This window comes from Nycticebus coucang, chromosome 3 (genome assembly GCF_027406575.1).
Source record: "Nycticebus coucang isolate mNycCou1 chromosome 3, mNycCou1.pri, whole genome shotgun sequence".
In the NCBI taxonomy this organism is placed as follows: domain Eukaryota; kingdom Metazoa; phylum Chordata; class Mammalia; order Primates; family Lorisidae; genus Nycticebus; species Nycticebus coucang.
In genome coordinates, this window is record NC_069782.1 from 159,698,445 (window position 1) to 159,715,402 (window position 16,958).

General features: G+C 52.1%; 1 protein-coding gene across 1 annotated transcript; it reads right to left on the reverse strand.

The window, feature by feature from the left end:
• Positions 1-2,884: 2,884 nt before the first annotated feature.
• Positions 2,885-16,495, reverse strand: BNIP3 (BCL2 interacting protein 3). Its single transcript, XM_053584348.1, has 6 exons — positions 16,282-16,495; positions 7,573-7,723; positions 6,932-7,016; positions 6,227-6,333; positions 6,004-6,153; positions 2,885-3,724 (listed from the first exon to the last, which is right to left on the reverse strand). The coding sequence occupies exons 1-6, from the start codon at positions 16,325-16,327 to the stop codon at positions 3,679-3,681; spliced, it is 585 nt and encodes a 194-aa protein (XP_053440323.1). The 5' UTR covers positions 16,328-16,495; the 3' UTR covers positions 2,885-3,678.
• Between the last annotated feature and the right edge of the window lie 463 nt (positions 16,496-16,958).

Here is a 16,958-nt window from a genome sequence, read left to right on the forward strand (position 1 = left end):
CTTCTGTCAGGGACACATAAACCTTTTTGCACTTTTTTAAAAAAACATACTATACCCTGGAAATTACGGCCAGGTCACTGAACTGTCCTCACCGTGCAGAGCAACAGCACGGGACCGCAGGTTACGTGCAGCATCACAGCTGGCTCATGCCACCTATGTTTGAGCACTCTAGTTTCCAATATTATACTAATGTACCAACAGCAGGCTAGGTGCGGTGGCTCACACCTGTGATCCCAGCACTCTGGGCGGCTGAGGCAGGAGGATCCCTTGAGTTGAGGTGTGAGACCAGCCTGAGAAAGACCGAGACTCCATCTCTACTAAAAATAGAAAAACTAGCCAGGTGTGGTAGCAGGTGCCTGTAGTCCCAGCTACTGGGGAGGCTGAGGCAAGAGGACTGGTTGAGCCCAGGAGTTGGAGGATACAATAAGCTATGATGACACACTGCACCCTAACCTGTGTGACAGAGACAGTCTCAAAAATAATGTACCAATAGTTACATCCTCATGCATGTGTGCCTCCAAAATTTCTAGGGTTATCCTTAGGCTGGGTTCCTACAAGTCCACAGGAAGGCACAGGAGGCCATTCACTGACCACCCTCTCTGGGAGGTGCAGCCACATGCACATCTGCGAGCTCCTGCTCCAAGGTTTGCACAAACTGCATCTGGAAACTGCACTTACCAGCAGCCACGTGTTAATTTTTTAAGTCAAAATTATTTGGATTAGGTTAAACATTTTATAAACCTGTTACTCGGTAAATAACAGTGTAGGCAGTTATTTGTATTAACAGTAGAAGGAAGGGCTGTTTTGCAAAAGCTATTCAGAAAGTGTCAATTATTATACTGTCATCTTCCTAAGTTTAGCACGGCCGGCTGGCCGATAGCTCAGCTAATGCCCCAGAGAGAGGGGTGCATGCGACCAGCACATGCCCCAGAGGGGTAAGGGCCCTCTGAGCTCTGTAGGTGCTGACAACCGTCAATGTGTGAGGCACACACTGACTCCAAAACAGAAGGGAATTCCCTGGGCCAGTGTTTTTCAAATTGACCTCAGACCACTGAGGATAAATTTAAGAATTCTGGTGCCTGGTGGCACCCGTAGCTCAGCAGGTAGACTGCCAGCCACCTACACCGAGGCTGGCGGGTTCAAATCTGGCCCGGGCCAGCTAAAGCAACAATAACAACTGGAACACAAAAATAGCCAGGTGTTGTGGTGGGCCTATAGTCCCAGCTACTTGGTAGACTGATGCTTTGAGGGTTACTGTGAGCTATGATGTCACAGTACTCTACCCAGGGTGACAGCTTGAGATGCTGTCTCAAAAAAAAAAATTCTGGTGCCATTTCTATCAGCTTTCTCCAAATGAAAGGCTAATAAAACTACTACTTCCAAGATAATAGTTTAAATATAAACAAATTTCTAAAATTTAAAATGTTAAAGGCCAGGCACAGTGAATAGTTGCCTGTAGTCCTAGCACTTTGGAAGGCTACCGTGGGAGAATCACTTGAGGCCAGGAGTTCAAGACCTGGGAATTCCACATAAAAAGACCCTGTCTCGGGCGGCGCCTGTAGCTCAAGGAGTAGGGCGCCGGTCCCATATGCCAGAGGTGGTGGGTTCAAACCTAGCCCGGGCCAAAAAACAAAAACAAAAAAAAAGACCCTGTCTCTACAAGAATAAAGAGATTAGCCAGGTGTGCTGGTGGCACCTGTCATCCCAGGTACTCAGGAGACTATGATGGAGTATCACCTGAGCCTAGGAGTTTGAGGCTGCACTGAGCCATGATGATGCCACTGTACTCTAGCTTGGGCAACAGGGAAAGATCCTACTAAAAAATTAAAATGTTAGGCCACCACAGTGGCTCATACCTATAATCCTAGCACTCTGGGAGGCCAAGGTAGTTGGATTATTTGAGCTCGGGAGTTCGGGACCAGTCTGAGCAAAAACAAGACCCTATGTCTACTAAACACAGAAAGACGAGCCGGGTGTGAGGGCAGGCACCTATTGTCCCAGCTACTTAGGAGGCTGACGCAGGAGGATCACCTGAGCCCAGAACTTTGAGGTTGCTGTGAGCTAAGATAATTCTGTAACACTCTAGCCAGGGTAACAAAGCAAGATTCTATCTCAAAAAAAAAAAAATTAAAGGCTTGGCGCCCTTAGCTTAGTGAGTAGGGTGCCGGCCACATGCACGAGGCTGGTGGGTTCAACCCCGGCCCAGGCCTGCTAAACAATGAAAACTGCAACCAAAACATAGCCAGTGTTGTCGCGGGCACCTATAGTCCCAGCTACTTGGGAGGCTCAGGCAAGAGAATCACTTAAGCCCAAGAGTTGGAGGTTGCTGTGCTGTGATGCCACAGCACTCTACCAAGGGCGACATAGTGAGACTCTGTCTCAAAATAAAATAAAAAATTAAAATATTAGATTGTTCACCTGTGAACTGAAGGTCATTAAAAAAAAATTAGATGGCGGGCGGCGCCTGTGGCTCAGGCGGCTAAGGTGCCAGGCACATACACCTGAGCTGATGGGTTCGAATCCAGCCCAGGCCGGCCAAACGACGACAGCTACAACCAAAAAATAGCCGGGCGTTGTGACGGGCGCCTATAGTCCCAGCTAGCTGGGAGGTGGAGGCAGGACAATCCTCCTGCAGAGGCGGAGCCCAGGAGTTGGAGGTTGCTGTGAGCTATGATGCCATAGCACTCTACCCAGGGTGACAGGTTGAGGTGGTCTCAAAAAAACAAACAAAAAAAAAATAGATGGTATTTCGAATTGTGAAGAGGTGAGAAAATAGCACAACAGTCACGCCATAGAGAAGATAACGTGATAATGAGGAATAGCCTGGTTTAATCAAGCAGCTGTGACAACATTCACTTCTAAAGGATATGCAAATACAGTGACCTCTGAAGGATTTGGCAAAGATTTATTTTTTTTCCCTTTTCCAGTTTTTTAAAGTAGACACAGACTTACTTAGAATAAAGCTGATTTTAAGAGCACACAAAAGCTGAGCACGATGACAGGGTTAAATTTGGCAACTCAGAAAGTCAATGTTGAGGAAGGGCCTCCACAGAAAAGGTCATCCCCCACAGTGGGGGCAACGCCCGGTGCTGCAAAAGCAGCAGCAGTTCAGAGCACGAGGCGTCCCACGGAGGCTGCGCCCTGCTTCGCCGCCGCGCTTCGGCCTAACTGCCTAAGGACAAGGGGCACGGTGCGTGTCTGCAGGGATGACTCACTTCTGCTCAGACACAGCATTTTCTACTATTGTTTAAATATAAGGCCACAATATTTATTTTAGACAAACCCCTTAAAGTAGTAATTTTAATATCAATGTTATCCATTCTTTTGAAATACAAAGTGTTTTAACTGAATTAAGGTTACAAGTAATTTTTTAAATACTACATATACCATGACTAATATATTAAAATTATTTATATGTAGATATGTCTAATGTCCAAACAAAATTCACAATCAGTTGTTACAGTAGATATTAATCAGTCTGACATGCTTATTAATTGATCCCGTAGGTATACTTATAGGTCACAGCATGATTTTAGTGTCTATTCTTTCATTTTATTAAAAGAAATGCAGCATTTACAGAACACACAAGCTACGCAGCCACCCACGGTCAGGACAGCGCTCCAGTCAGCTCTGCATCAACCCTGCACGTGGACAGAGGTGGGATCCGAGTCTTCGTCATCAGAAGGTGCTGGTGGAGGTTGTCAGACGCCTTCCAATGTAGATCCTTAGCAGAAAAGGTAGTTGGCAGTTAAGGTCACCTTGCAACTCCAAGTGACTCTGCAGAGCTCAAGCGGGGGACTCATTGCCATTACAGCGATCGAAGGGGACTGGCTATTTGATACATACTATAAAAAATTTTATAACCAATCTGTAATCTTTTATCGAGTGTTTCATCAATGTGTATTTCATATTAATCTATCAGCAGCCAATTTTGTCCTTAGACCACACTGCACTAAATACAGGTGAGAGCACCACCCAACCTGCGTGCCGTCACCACAACAACCGCCTTCCCAACACCCTGCTAGAGCAGATGAGCACTGCTGGAGGTCAATGACGCCCACATGCAGGCCAGGCCAGAACAGCAGTGCCCTTGTGCTGGCACAGGCCAGGTATGATGGGGTTTTATTTTTTAGATTGTTGGGGCCATAAAGTGAGACTCTGTCTCTACAAAAAAAAAAAAAAATAGGCTGGGCGCCTGTAGCTCAAGGGGCTAAGGCGCCAGCCACATACACCAGAGCTGGCGGGTTCAAATCCAGCCTGGGCCTGCCAAACAACAACTACAATCAAAAAATAGCCGGGCATTGTGGCGGGCGCCTGTAGTCCCAGCTACTTAGGAGGCTGAGGCAAGACAACCGCTTAAGCCCAAGAGTTGGAGGTTGCTGTGACCTGTGATGCCATGGCACTCTACCCAGGGCAACAGCTTGAGGCTCTGTCTCCAAAAAAAAAAAAAAAATATGCACAGGGGCAGTGCCTGTGGCTCAGTGAGTAGGGCTCCGGCCCCATATACCAAGGGTGGTGGGTTCGTACACAGCCCCGGCCAAATAAATAGCCAGGCATTGCAGCAGGAGCCTGTAGTCTCACCTACTCGTAAGGCTGAGGCAAGACAATCGCCTAAGCCCAGGAGTTGGAGGTTGCTGTGAGCTGTGATGCCATCACACTCTACTGAGGGCAATAAAGCAAAACTCTGATAAAATGCACGTCACCAGACCCCGCCCAGGGACTTTGCCAGTTCTGGGAAAGGCTCCAGACATCAGTCTTAAACATGCTTCATGGTAAGAATGACACACATTGGGACGGAGCTATAGGTTAGAGCAAGTATGACAGCCGGAGGGAACCACAGGCAGGAGAAGGCGTGAGCTGGAGGTAAGGGCAGAGCCAGGTCTCAGCCCAGGAAGCTCCGTGGACCGAGTTCTACTCTCAGCAAGGTGACACTGTGTGCAACCTCTAGTCTGGGTGCAGAATGGAGGTCAGGGAGGGAGACTCTGCTGTCATCTCCCACAAAACTAGGGACCTGGGTATAACCTGTTCAGGGAGCCCCAAGGTCCCATGTGCCCCAGTGCGGAAAAGAGACCCAGCTTCACACAGCACATTGTTGGATTCTGGGGACAGGGTGACTGCTGCAGAGGCTTCTGTGCCCCACTTCCTTCCGCCCCAGAGGGAGTCTTCTGGCCAACCCCAGAGCGCACAGCAACTTTTCTCCCTGTGCAGAAACTGCAGCCTTAGAGCAGGCTCACCAGGCCTGGTGAGACCTTCTGCTGAACAGAGGCTGGGCCTGCACACAGGGAGAACAGGCTCTGGCTGCCCCTTAGCTTCCCTGGCTGGCTCCTCAGCACCATTTCTGCGGAAGGTCTCTAGAGACCCTAGTGCGTGTACCTGGTCCCCACTGTCTTCTACAGACTTACTTAGTGTATGAAGTCAGAAAACCAGAGGCCTCCTTTGATCCAAAACTGCTAAGAGAGCCACACTGTCCTACAGAAGTGGAGCAGGTTAATGAGCCCCTCCACGTGCAGCAAAGAGGGAGGGTGCACTGCGGTGCCCTGCAGACAGGAGGCTGAGCCACAGGGTGCCCCAGGGAGCCCTCTAGGCACCACTGCTCCCTTCCTCAACCTGATGGTGACCTCACGGGTATGTCTGTGAAAATGTACAACCTGGCTTGGCGCCTGTAGTACAGTGGTTAGGGCGCCAGCCACCTATACCCAGGCTGGGGGGTTCAAACCCAGCCGGGGCCTGCTAAACGATGACAACTGCAACAACAAAAAAAATAGCTGGGTATGGCGGGCACCTGTAGGCCCAGCTACTTGGGAGGCTGAGGCAAAAGAAATGCTTAAGCCCAAGAGTCTGAGGTTGCTGTGAGCTGTGACACAACAGCCCTCTACTGAGGCCAATAGTGAGACTCTGTTTCAAAAAAAAAAACCCCAAAACCACACTAACTGTAACTTATCACCTGTACCTCACGAGAGCCACCAAGGACACACCGTGCCAGAAGCCAGTGGCGTCACCTACCCCAATCCGATGGCCAGCAGATGCGAGAGCAGGAGAGATGGGAGGAAGACCTTGAGGAACTCTGCTGAGAAGATGCCCCCCTTCTTCATGACGCTCGTGTTCCGCATGCTCAGGGAGGCCGCACGCTTCGGGTGTCTGAAAAGGAACTCCCTGTGGGAGGGGACACGTCAGTGCCGCCCAGCACGGCCTCCACCAAGAAGGTCCCACACCCCACAACACTCACTTGGGGGGGATGTTTTCTGGCCGACTCGACCAGTCCCATATCCAGTCTGAGTTCTTCTTCAGGATACTCTCGACTTCCTTCCTTCTCTCAATATAATCTTCCTCAGACTGTAAAAAAGGTAGAAGCAGATTCAACTATCACGTTCGCACCAGAAACCACCCCAGCCAGCCACTCAGATCCCAGAGCCCACTCCCCTCGCTGTGGTCCCAGGGTGGTGACATCCACACTGGCTCCACAGACAGACCTCACCCTCTAAGTCCCACCCAGTGCAGACCCATCTGGCCCCTGAGAGCTGCAAACACTGTCTTAAGGAACCGTGACCTGAAAACAGAAATGGTGACAACAGCACTGGCCACCACTGAAGGGAAATCAAGGGTGACCATGTGACTCCCAAACAGCTTACAGATCTTAAAACCACTCACTGCCCAACTGACAGCCAAAAAGAGGGACAAAGAGAGCATTGGACAGCCTTCTCAATGGTCACCCCCTCCCTCAGCTGCAGACACAGGGCCCTGTCCTTGGACAGCAGGTGACCCCACTCTGCACCTCTGGTCAGCTGAGAGTGATGTCTGAGTGCTGGGGGGTTTCCAGCCAGAGTTAAGAAGGGCAGTGGGCACCTTGAAGCTGGACTTGGCTCAATCCCACTGAACCTGTTCACAGTGCAGAGGTCACAGGTGTTCACAACTGCCTCTCCTCCCAGCCTACCTGAGAGCTGTTCTTCTCTCCGAGGCTATGGGTATCTGTTTCTGAAGCTCTGTTGGTATCCTGTGGAGTCTGTGAGCGAGGTGGGCTTTGGCAAGAACATGAACAGAGTGAGGAAACAGAGCATGTTAACATTCTAGTGCCAGCAGCAAAGGCCCCAAAGGCAGAGAAGGCAGGGAGCTGTCTATGGGAGAGTGCAGGACTCTGGCCAGTGCCCATGGCTGCCCCGCCCAGCATGACAGGGGTGCCAAACTGTCCCTTGTTCCTTCCTGAAGGGTCAGAAACCAGTATCTGAGGAAGGAGGCAAGGACAGTTGGCGAGTGGCTGGCTTTGTCACCCAATGTCTCCCTGGTCTATTACCCAGCCTGGAGAGCACCTGGCCTTTGATACCAACCCTCTCAGGCCCTGACGCCTGGGCCCCACTCCTAAGTGCTGCTCACCAGGCACCCAGGGCGTGGCTGCTTCACAGGGCAGCTGGCAGGATGGGGGTGGTGCACTGCTCATTTGCTCCCAGAACCCAGGTCGTCTCCTCCCTTAGAGAACAAGGCTCCTGCTGTGAGCTCAACTGCACAAGGCAGTTCCCAGGGCTCAGTCAGGACACCTCGCCTGCTGTTACTGGGGCTGCAGCCCACGCGGACACCCACCTGTCACAGTGAGAGCTCTTGGAGCTGCTCCGTCCAGACTCATGCTGGGCGTCCAGCAGTATCTTCTCCATGTCACCATTATAAATAGACACTGAGGCTGGAACACTGCCCCCATTCCCACTGTTGCTGAAGTGCAGTTCCACCCAGGAGCCTGAGGGGACAGAACGGGCAGCGCCTGAGCTTCCCCACACTCTGGGGCCTGACCCTAACCCAGCAGCACCTGCCCTTCCACTTCCAGGAAGTGCCCGTGCACTCACGCTACTTCCACCTCTGTGTGACAGCACTAGTCTGCCATCACCTCCCCGGGTGCAGGAGGGAAGCCCATGTATCCCCGCTATTCCTTTACACCCCAGAATTATTCATTCCTGTACAATGACTTTTTTTTTTAAGAGACAGTCTTATTTTGTCACCCTTGGTAGAGTGCCATAGTGTCACAACTCACAGCAACCTCCAGCTCTTGAGCTTAGGCAATTGTCTTGCCTCAGCCTCCCGAGGAGCTGGGACTACAGGTGCCTGCCACAACGCCCAGCTATTTTTTTTGTTTTTGTTGCAGTTTGCCCGGGGCCAGGTTCAAACTCAGCACCCTCGGTATATGGGTCCGGCGCCCTACCCACTGAGCCATGGGCACCACCCCCTGTAAAATGACTTTTGTAAGAAAAGGGGGACTTAACATTTTCTCAAAAGGTTTCAACTCCCCTTTATCACCCATTTCCATGCACCCACCTGACATCCTGACCTGAGGCCCTACTAATTCACATTTGTGACTACAGTTCTGTATTTGTATCAGAAATCAGATTGACGTATTTTGAACAGAACAAAGGCAATTTCAGACTGAATTTGACTGCTGAGTGAGCTGCCCCTCAAGTATTCCTTTAGACAAATCTTTGCAGTAAGAAGCTCAGTGCTCTGTGACTTGTCCTGAGGGCCTTATTTTGCATTTCTTATTTCTAACAGGCTGAAGGCTTTTTATGTCTACTGGCCATTAGATGGCATCTTTGTTTTGTTTGTTTGTTTTGCAGTTTTTGGCCAGGGCTGGGTCTGAACCTGCCACCTCCGGAAAATGGGGTTGGGGCCCTACTTCTTTGAGCCATAGGCGCAGCCCGGATGGCATCTTTTTCAACTAGCTGTTCAAATCTCTCATTCCTGGCTTGGTACCCGTAGTTCAGTGGTTAAGGTGCCAGCCACACATACCGGGGCCGGAGGGTTCGAACCTGGCCGGGGCCTGATAAACAATGACAACTGCAACAACAACATCAAAAATAGCAGGGCATCATAGCAGGTGCCTGTAGTCCGAGCTACTTGGGAGGCTAAGCCAAGAGAATCACTTAAGCCCAAGAGTTTGAGGTTGCTGTGAGGCCACAGTACTCTACTGAGGTTGACATAGTGAGACTCTGTCTCAATTAAAAAAAAAAATCCACTTGGATATAATTTTTGTGGATGCTCAGAAACAGGTGCCCCAGCCACAAAGTCAGGAAGCGGCACAGGCCACCTGGACCAGGGCCAGTTCTTCCCTGCATGGCATGGGTCTGTCACTCACAACACATCTCTGTAAAGAGAACCCCATAGGCTGGGCACAGTGGGTGGCTCCGCCTGTAATCCCAGCACTCTGGGAGGATGAGGCGGGTGGATTGTTTGAGTTCAGGAGTTGGAGACCAGCCTGAGCAAGAGCAAGAACTCTATCTCTAATAAAAATACAACTAGCCAGGCGTTCTGGTAGTCATCTGTAGCCCCAGCTACTCAAGGCTGATGTAGGAGGATTGCTTGATCTCAGGAAGTTTGAGACCAGCCTGAGCCAGAGTGAGACCCTGTCTCTAAAAACAGCCTGGCGTTGTGGCTGGTACCTGTGGTTTCAGCTATTTGGGAGGCTGAGACAAGAGGATCACTTGAGCCCAGGAGTCTGAGGTTACTGTGAGCTGTGACATTACAGCACTCTACCCAGGGTGTCGAAGTAAGACTCTGTTTCAAAAAAAAAAAGAGAGAGAATCCTGCCAATACCCAGAGGATGACTGCGGTAGGGACAGGTGCAAGCAAACGGCAGGAGACCCAAAGGCTCACATGCTAGAGCCAGAATGAACTAAGGATGTGTCTTATTAACCAGAAAAAGGTGCATGAAGACTCAGGAATGAAATGCAGATTTGTAGCTGACACCATTGGCCTTCCAGAAAGCTGCCATGAGCGCATGACTTCTGCAGCCGCTGGGGTCAAGTCACGGCATGTGAGCTTCACCCAAGAATGCAGGGCACCCGCCTATGCTGCCCCAGAGGCTCACGCATAGCAGCAACCTTGCGAATGCTGTCTGTGCATACGCCCCAAGCTCCACTGCCTTCTAAGTCTGAAGCATCATGACAACTGGAGCCCTGGCAGTCCCAGCTCAGACTCTGGGCCTGGCCCCATGACCTGGCTGAGCCCAGGTGCTGCTCTCCTCCCTATGGGTGTCAACACTCAGGGTATGAGGATGCGCTGTCTCTTCTTCAGCACACTTCTGATCCCAAATGTGGGACAAACACCAACTAAAGTCCAACAGCTCAATCCTGACTACACAAAGCCACGGGACTTCAGACACAAGCTGAAAACATGGGATCCAGGTCACCCACGCTTCTGCCTATTTACAGGTTCCCACAACCCCCCTTAGGTGCAACAGTGCTAGAATTCATAGAACTGAGGAAAACATTACTTACGTTTATGAACAGCCAGATGGCCTGGGGGAGGAGCAGGGAATCTGCACCCTGGGGCACAGCACTCTCCCAGCACCTCTCCCAGCTCAGGGACCCAGCCCTCCCCTCAAGAGGGGGCTGCCCTGTTTCCAGCCAAGTAACAGTCCTGGCCCCTTTGGGTAGTGTACCCCAAAGGGGCTCCCACGACTGACAGGACACTCACTCATCTCTGGACATCCCCAAATCTCCAGAGCCTGGGTGCTCCACCAGGAATCAGGAACAAAGCCCAGGCAGAGCCTACACTGTCTCACAGGGCCTAGCTCAGCTGTGGGCAAGAACAGAGCTCCACAGGCAGGAGGCTGTGAAGAACAGGACTTTCCCTCTCCCAGGTCTGGAAACCAGGAGTCCAGGATCAAAACACTTTGGGGCCTGGTGAGGACTTTCCTGCTCTGCCCCTATGTGGCACAGGAGCCCCTTTATAAGACACCAAACTGGGTGGTGCCTGTGGCTCAGTGAGTAGGGCGCTGGCCCCATAAACCGAGGGCAGTTCAAACTCGGCCCTGGCCAAACTGCAACAAAAAATAGCCAGGCGTTGTGGTGGGCGCCTGTAGTCTCAGCTACTCCAGAGGCAAGAGAATCACCTAAACCCAAGAGCTGGTAGTTGCCCTGAGCTGTGACACCACAGCTCTCTATCGAGGACGACAATAATGAGACTCTGTCTCAAGAAAAAAAAAAGGGTACCTAACCATTCCCAAGGGAGGAGCACCCCCCACCAACCTAATCACCTCCTCAAGGGGCTGCCTACTGACACCATCCCATTGGCAACAGCTGAACTTTAGAGGAGACAGCAAACCAAAGCAGTGCTTTTTAAAATCACCTCATGAAACCGGGCACGGTGGCTCATGCCTGTAATCCCAGCACTCTGGGAGGCCAGGACAGGAGGATCCCTTGAGCTCAGGAGATCAGCAAGAGCAACACCGTTTCTACTAAAAACAAAACTCCGGGTGTTGTAGGGAACACTTGTTGTCCCAGCTCCTCAGGAGGCTGAGGCAGGAGGATCACCTCAGCCCAAGAGTTTGAGGCTGCAGTGAGCTAGGATGTCATGGCACTCACTCTAGCCTGGGCAACAGAGGCTACACTCTGTCTCAAAAAAAATAAATAAAAATAAAACATGGCTCGGCGCCTGTGGCTCAAGCGGCTAAGGTGCCAGCCACATACACCTGAGCTAGTGGGCTCAAATCCAGCCCAGGCCCGCCAAACATGATGGCTGCAACCAAAAAATAGCCAGGAGTTGTGGCGGGTGCCTGTAGTCCCAGCTACTTGGGAGGCGGAGGCAAGAGAATCACATGAGCCAAGGAGCTGGAGGTTGCTGTGAGCTGTGATGCCACAGCACTCTACCCAGGGGGACAGCTTGAGACTCTGGGTCAAAAAAAAAAAAAAAAAAAAAAAAAGAGTGGCACCTGTGGCTCAAGGAGTAGGGCGCCGGTCCCATATGCCGAAGGTGGTGGGTTCAAACCCAGCCCTGGCCAAAAAAAAAAAAACGGGCATCATCTGTGGTTCAGTGAGTAGGGTACTGGCCCCATATACCAGAGGTCGTGGGTTCAAACCCAGCCCAAGCCAAAAAAGAAAACACTTCATAAAGAGTCCTAGCATCCTTGAGAAAGAAAAACTCCCATTCTGGATTGTCTACAGCTAAAAACTTTGGGTCCGCAAGCTGTACTCCAGGAATGATTTACTAAGGGACAAGAGTTTTATTATTAACCTGCGACAGGTGGGTAGGAAAGTATGCAGACCGTGCTGCGAATCACTTATGCCGCCCCCACCAGGCTGTTCACCTACTCACACAAGAGAGATGGTGGCTAACGGCACTTAAGAACCTTAGATAACTTCCTCATAATCACACGTTTATTTGAAATGACTTCAGTACAGCGCCTGGAAAGCTGGTGATGTTGCTGATCCAAGGAAAAGCCCCCATCCCTAATTTTTTATGTCTCATTCCCTACAATTTACATCTAACCAGGCACACAGCAAGTAGGCCTTAACCCCACTCCAGAGACAGGAGATGAGACATTGGAAAGCCCACAGACTGCCTCAGAGATCAAACGCAATCCGCCACTTTCAAGTTCTACTCCACTTTAGTTTCCATTTGTCCTCTTTATATATATATATATATTTTTTTTTTTGAGACAGAGTCTCACTTTGTCACCCATAGTAGAGTGCTGTGGCCTCATAGTTCCCAGCAACTTCTAACCTTCGGGCTCAAGCAATTCTCTTGCCTTAGCCTCCCAAATAGCTGGGACTACATGCACCCGCCACAACGCCTGGCTATTGTTAGAGGCAGGGGGTCTCACTCTGGCTCAGGCTGGTCTCCAACCTGTAAGCTCAGGCAATCTACCTGCCTGGCCTCCCAGAGTGCTGGTCATTTTGTTTTTTAAAAAATTCATCTGGGCTTAGCATCTGTGGCTCAAGCAGCTAAGGCGCCAGCCACATACACCTGAGCTGGTGGGTTTGAATCCAGCCTGGGCCCGCCAAACAACAATGACGGCTGCAACCAAAAAATAGTCGGGCGTTGTGGCAGGCACCTGTAATCCCAGCTACTTGGGAGGTGGAGGCAGGAGAATCACCTGGCCCAGGAGTTGGAGGTTGGTATGAGCTGTGATGCCACAGCACTCTACCCAGGGCGACAGCTTGAGGCACTATCTCGAAAAAATAAATAAATAAAATAAATAAAAAATTCATCTGGGTAGGGTGGCGCCTGCGGTCAATGAGTAGGGCACCAGCCCATATACTGAGGGTAGCAGGTTCAAAACCGGCCCTGGCCAAACTGCAACAAAAAAATAGCTGGGCGTTGTGGCAGGCGCCTGTAGTCCCAGCTACTCGGGAGGCTGAGGCAAGAGAATTGGCTAAGCCCAAGAGCTGGAGGTTGCTGTGAGCTGTGACGTGATAGCACTCTATTGAGAGCGACAAAATGAGACTCTGTCTCCAAAAAAAAAAAAAAATCGTCTGGACTTGGCACCTGTAGTTCAAGAAGCTAGGGCACTGGCCACATACACTGGAGCTGGCAGGTTCGAATCCAGCCTGTGCCTGCCAAACAACAATGACAACTACAATCAAAAAATAGCCAGATGTTATGGCAGGCACCTGTAGTCCCAGCTACTTGGGAGGCTGAGGCAAGACAATCGCTTAAACCCAAGAGTTTGAGGTTCCTGTGAGCTGTGACACCATGGCACAGCTTGAGACTCTGTCTCAAATAAATAAAAATAAAGAATTCATCTGACCGCCAAGCTACTCTAGATTGAACCAGCAGCTCCCATCTCCATTAACAGACTCTAGGGGATTCCCCAGCCTCATGCCCTCCCCAAACTGTTTAGCTGACTGCAGCCAGCAGAGCCCAATGGACAGTAAACATGGGTGTCCCCAAACACCCCAGTCTGGGGTGCAGATCTCTACCTGGGCTGGGAAGGGAGAATCACCAGGGGTGCTTTTTCATGTTCTCCAGAAGTCAGCCCCCACCCGCTCCCAAAAGGCTGATTTGGAGTGGTGAGGCTCACCCCACCAACAGCCTGAGAAGGGCGAGGGGTGAGTGGGATGCGGAGATGAGCAGTACCCCAGAAGAAAGCCCCCATGGAACCTGCGCCCCAAGGTCACACAAAGAAATTCCTCGCCAGGCTTTAAGAAACTACTGTTTTTACATTAAAAAGCTCCTCAGGTCACCTGGGAGAGGAGCAAGAAAAGTGACTAGCAGGTGGAGTCTGAGACTCCACATCAGCTGGGCAGGTAACAGGCCACTGACTCCTAACAGGACTCACAGGACTCTGCTTCCCTGGAGCCTTCTTTTGCCAGGCTGTGGCACAGCACCCGGGACCCTGGCCTGTCTAATGCATCCCCAGTCGTTGGGGCTCCAGGTAGCACAGTAGCACTTCATGCAGAGTTCCTGATTTCCCCTCAGCTGTTGCTGCTGACCTGATCTTCCACTTAACCTCAGAACCTCACTGTGACCGTTTGTAAAATGCAGGTGTCGGGCCAGAATCTGAATGTCTCAGACCCTTCACATCGTAAACGTGCATAATGCTACAAGTCTCCTCCAAAAGAAATACTGAGAGTGATGTTTTACTCCTCATATGACCATGCCCATGGCGTAGACTGTCTACCACCAGAAAACCACCTGAGCAGCGGCAGAGAACAGCAGCGCAGCGAGTGAAGAGGGGACTTAATCTCGGCGTGAACGGGCAGGCACTCTACCGCCCTGCCATGCTAGGGCTGAAGTGGGTCCCTCAGGGAAGTCAGGCACACTTCCACACGTCATCACAATGTGGGATCTCCCCCTGCACCTCAGTAGCAACACAGCTAAGGAGAAAAGAACACTCCACCTTCAGAATGCATCAGGGATAAAAGGGAACTCCTTGGGGAAAGCATTTGGTCCCAGAGGGTACAAGCAAAGGCGAGGTCTGGCACTCCATCTGTGAGTCTAGCTACCAGGGCTTCCGCAGGCCCTGTTCTATTCAGAAGTAAACAAGAGGCAATCAAATCAGAACAAGGCAGAGAGGATAAGTGCTGCCTCAGCCACGAATCCAAGCCTGCACTTGCATTGGCAGGACAGCTGTGGGGCCCCACGTGACAAGTGACCCCTCCTACGTGCTGGGCTGACAGTGGCAAGTGCCCTGCTGCACGTACTCAGAGAACAGCCCAAAGAGTCCCTAGCATGGGTGTCCCCTCCATGTGCGACCATCTTTTTATAAAATAAACAAAACAGAAAAACAAAAATCTCCTAAATCTCAAGCTGGCCATCTTGCACTACCAGTGACTCAGCAGCCTGGTGTATAAATTAAGGAATGAAAAGGTGGCTGAAGCCCTCAGGAGCACTCAACTCTTCCAGAGAAGCAGCCTGACATGAGAAGTAAAGCAGCAGGGTTTATAAAACAAGCCGAGACGAAAGAGGTCAGATTAACTTCCCTTAATCTATTTCAAAGAAGGAATCAGTGTTTAAATATCAAGAGAAAAACCTGAAGTACAGAATTTTCTTAAATGGGGTTGTACTTTTTAAAAAATATATATCATACCCTGTATTAGCTTAATTAAGTCCTACCTAGTAAAATCTTTTGAGTAATAAAATCAGCTCACTACAGTTGTCTGCTATAAAGTTTTTAAAAACCTTTAATGAAGATCAGAAATTTGCTCTCGAAGGTTTAATCAGCCCTCTCCAAAGCTTGTTTACAAGCTCAGCCTGCTAAGTGAACTCTTGCTTCAGAGAACACGAAGGTCAGCTGCCACCAGGTTCCTCCGCCAACTCCGGAGCGGGGATCTCCCTGCAGGCTTGAGTGCCAGCTTCACCGATGCAAAGGGACCACGGCAGGGTCTCCAGGCCGCCTCCTGCTCAGCGGCGCGGGAACGAGTCCCTGCCCCTCTGAGCTCACCTTTCTGCGATGCATCCCGGTGAGAGTCTGCTCAGGGGCACCAAGGAGTCAGTGAGGACCCTGCTGGAGGCCACCCTGTCCTTTCACCTGCATTTCTGTAAGCCACGGATCAATTTAAAGCCTTGTTTTGGAACGATCTGTTGTGGAAAATGAACATCTTGTACTGTATTTTTTTTAAAGCTGTTTGTCTCACGCTGGAAAAACAGCCTGTTGGGTTTCAGCCCCTCCAGCCTCCCTTCTGCCTTTAGGAAACCACTGTAAATATTAATGACTCAAAACACCTAAGATCCCTCTCCGGCACCCTGTAGGCTCTGCTAAGACCAACGTGGGTCTGAGCCACAACCGGGAGAGAAGAACGCGGACTCCGGGAGGTGGCCCGGCTCACGACGCGGGAAGCCCAGGCCGCGCGGCGCTGGACCGTGGGCTTGGCGGTCCAATCCGACCTGGTCCGGGGTCCCCTCGGCCTGCCCCCGGACCCCTCTGAACCTGCCCTGCCTCGGCCGCCCTCTTCTCCACCCCACTCCCGCCTTCCCCCTTCCAACCTCCCCCTACCTGGGCTTCTCCCCCCTCCAAGCTCCTCTCACAGCCTCCCTCCTTCGCCGCATCCCCCCAGCGTCCCGCGCGGGCCTCCGCGGCCTCACCCTGCAGGCTTTCCTCCTGCAGCCCGGGGGCTCCGCTCTGGGACATGGCGCCGGGGGCAGCTGCGGCGGGCGGGGTCCGCACCAGGCTGCGGGCTGCGCCTCGGCGACAGCCGGTCGCAAGCGAGGGGGGCGGCGGGGGCGGCAGGAGCGGCGGCGGGAGACCAAGCGAGAGGAGCGACGCTGCGGCGCTGCGCCGGGGACTGAGCGCGGTCCGGCCGGGCGGAGGCAGTAGGCAGGGGGTGGGGGGTGGGGGGTGGGGGGTGGGGGGCGGGGACTCCCATTGGCCGCGGGGCGGGGCCTGCGCGTGCGCGGGGACGCGGGGCGCGTGCGGCACGTGCGGCGCGGGCGCGGACGCGGGGCGGGCCCGGGGCGGGGAGAGGGCGGGCTTCGGCCGCGCGTGTTTTGGGGCGCGTGTGCCGTGGGCGGTGGGTGCTGAAGGCCGGGTCCTGTCCACCTGGCGACCGAGAGGTCCCGCGGCCTAGAGGAAGAGGCCGAGGCCCTGCACAGCTGGAAGGAGTCCGCTGGCGCCAGGTGCGGACACCTGCCCGCAGATGGGACACGACACAGCCGCCCGTGTTCCAGCCTCGCTATCGGGCTGCTGTTTCAGAGGGGGCTGCGTTCTTCAGCTCACGTTTGTTCTTTCCCATTTCCCTCTTTTGGTTAGAAATCTCGAGGGA

What these genes read in the sequence shown, in the direction of transcription:
- BNIP3 (XM_053584348.1), bottom strand. Translation starts at nt 16,327, where the DNA reads ATGTCCCAGAGCGGAGCCCCCGGGCTGCAGGAGGAAAGCCTGCAGG. An exon ending in AAGAGCTCTCACTGTGACAG is followed by an intron (nt 7,017 to 7,572) that starts GTGGGTGTCCGC and finishes TTCTTGCCAAAG; the next exon opens with CCCACCTCGCTCACAGACTC. An exon ending in CCAGAAAACATCCCCCCCAA is followed by an intron (nt 6,154 to 6,226) that starts GTGAGTGTTGTG and finishes CCCCTCCCACAG; the next exon opens with GGAGTTCCTTTTCAGACACC.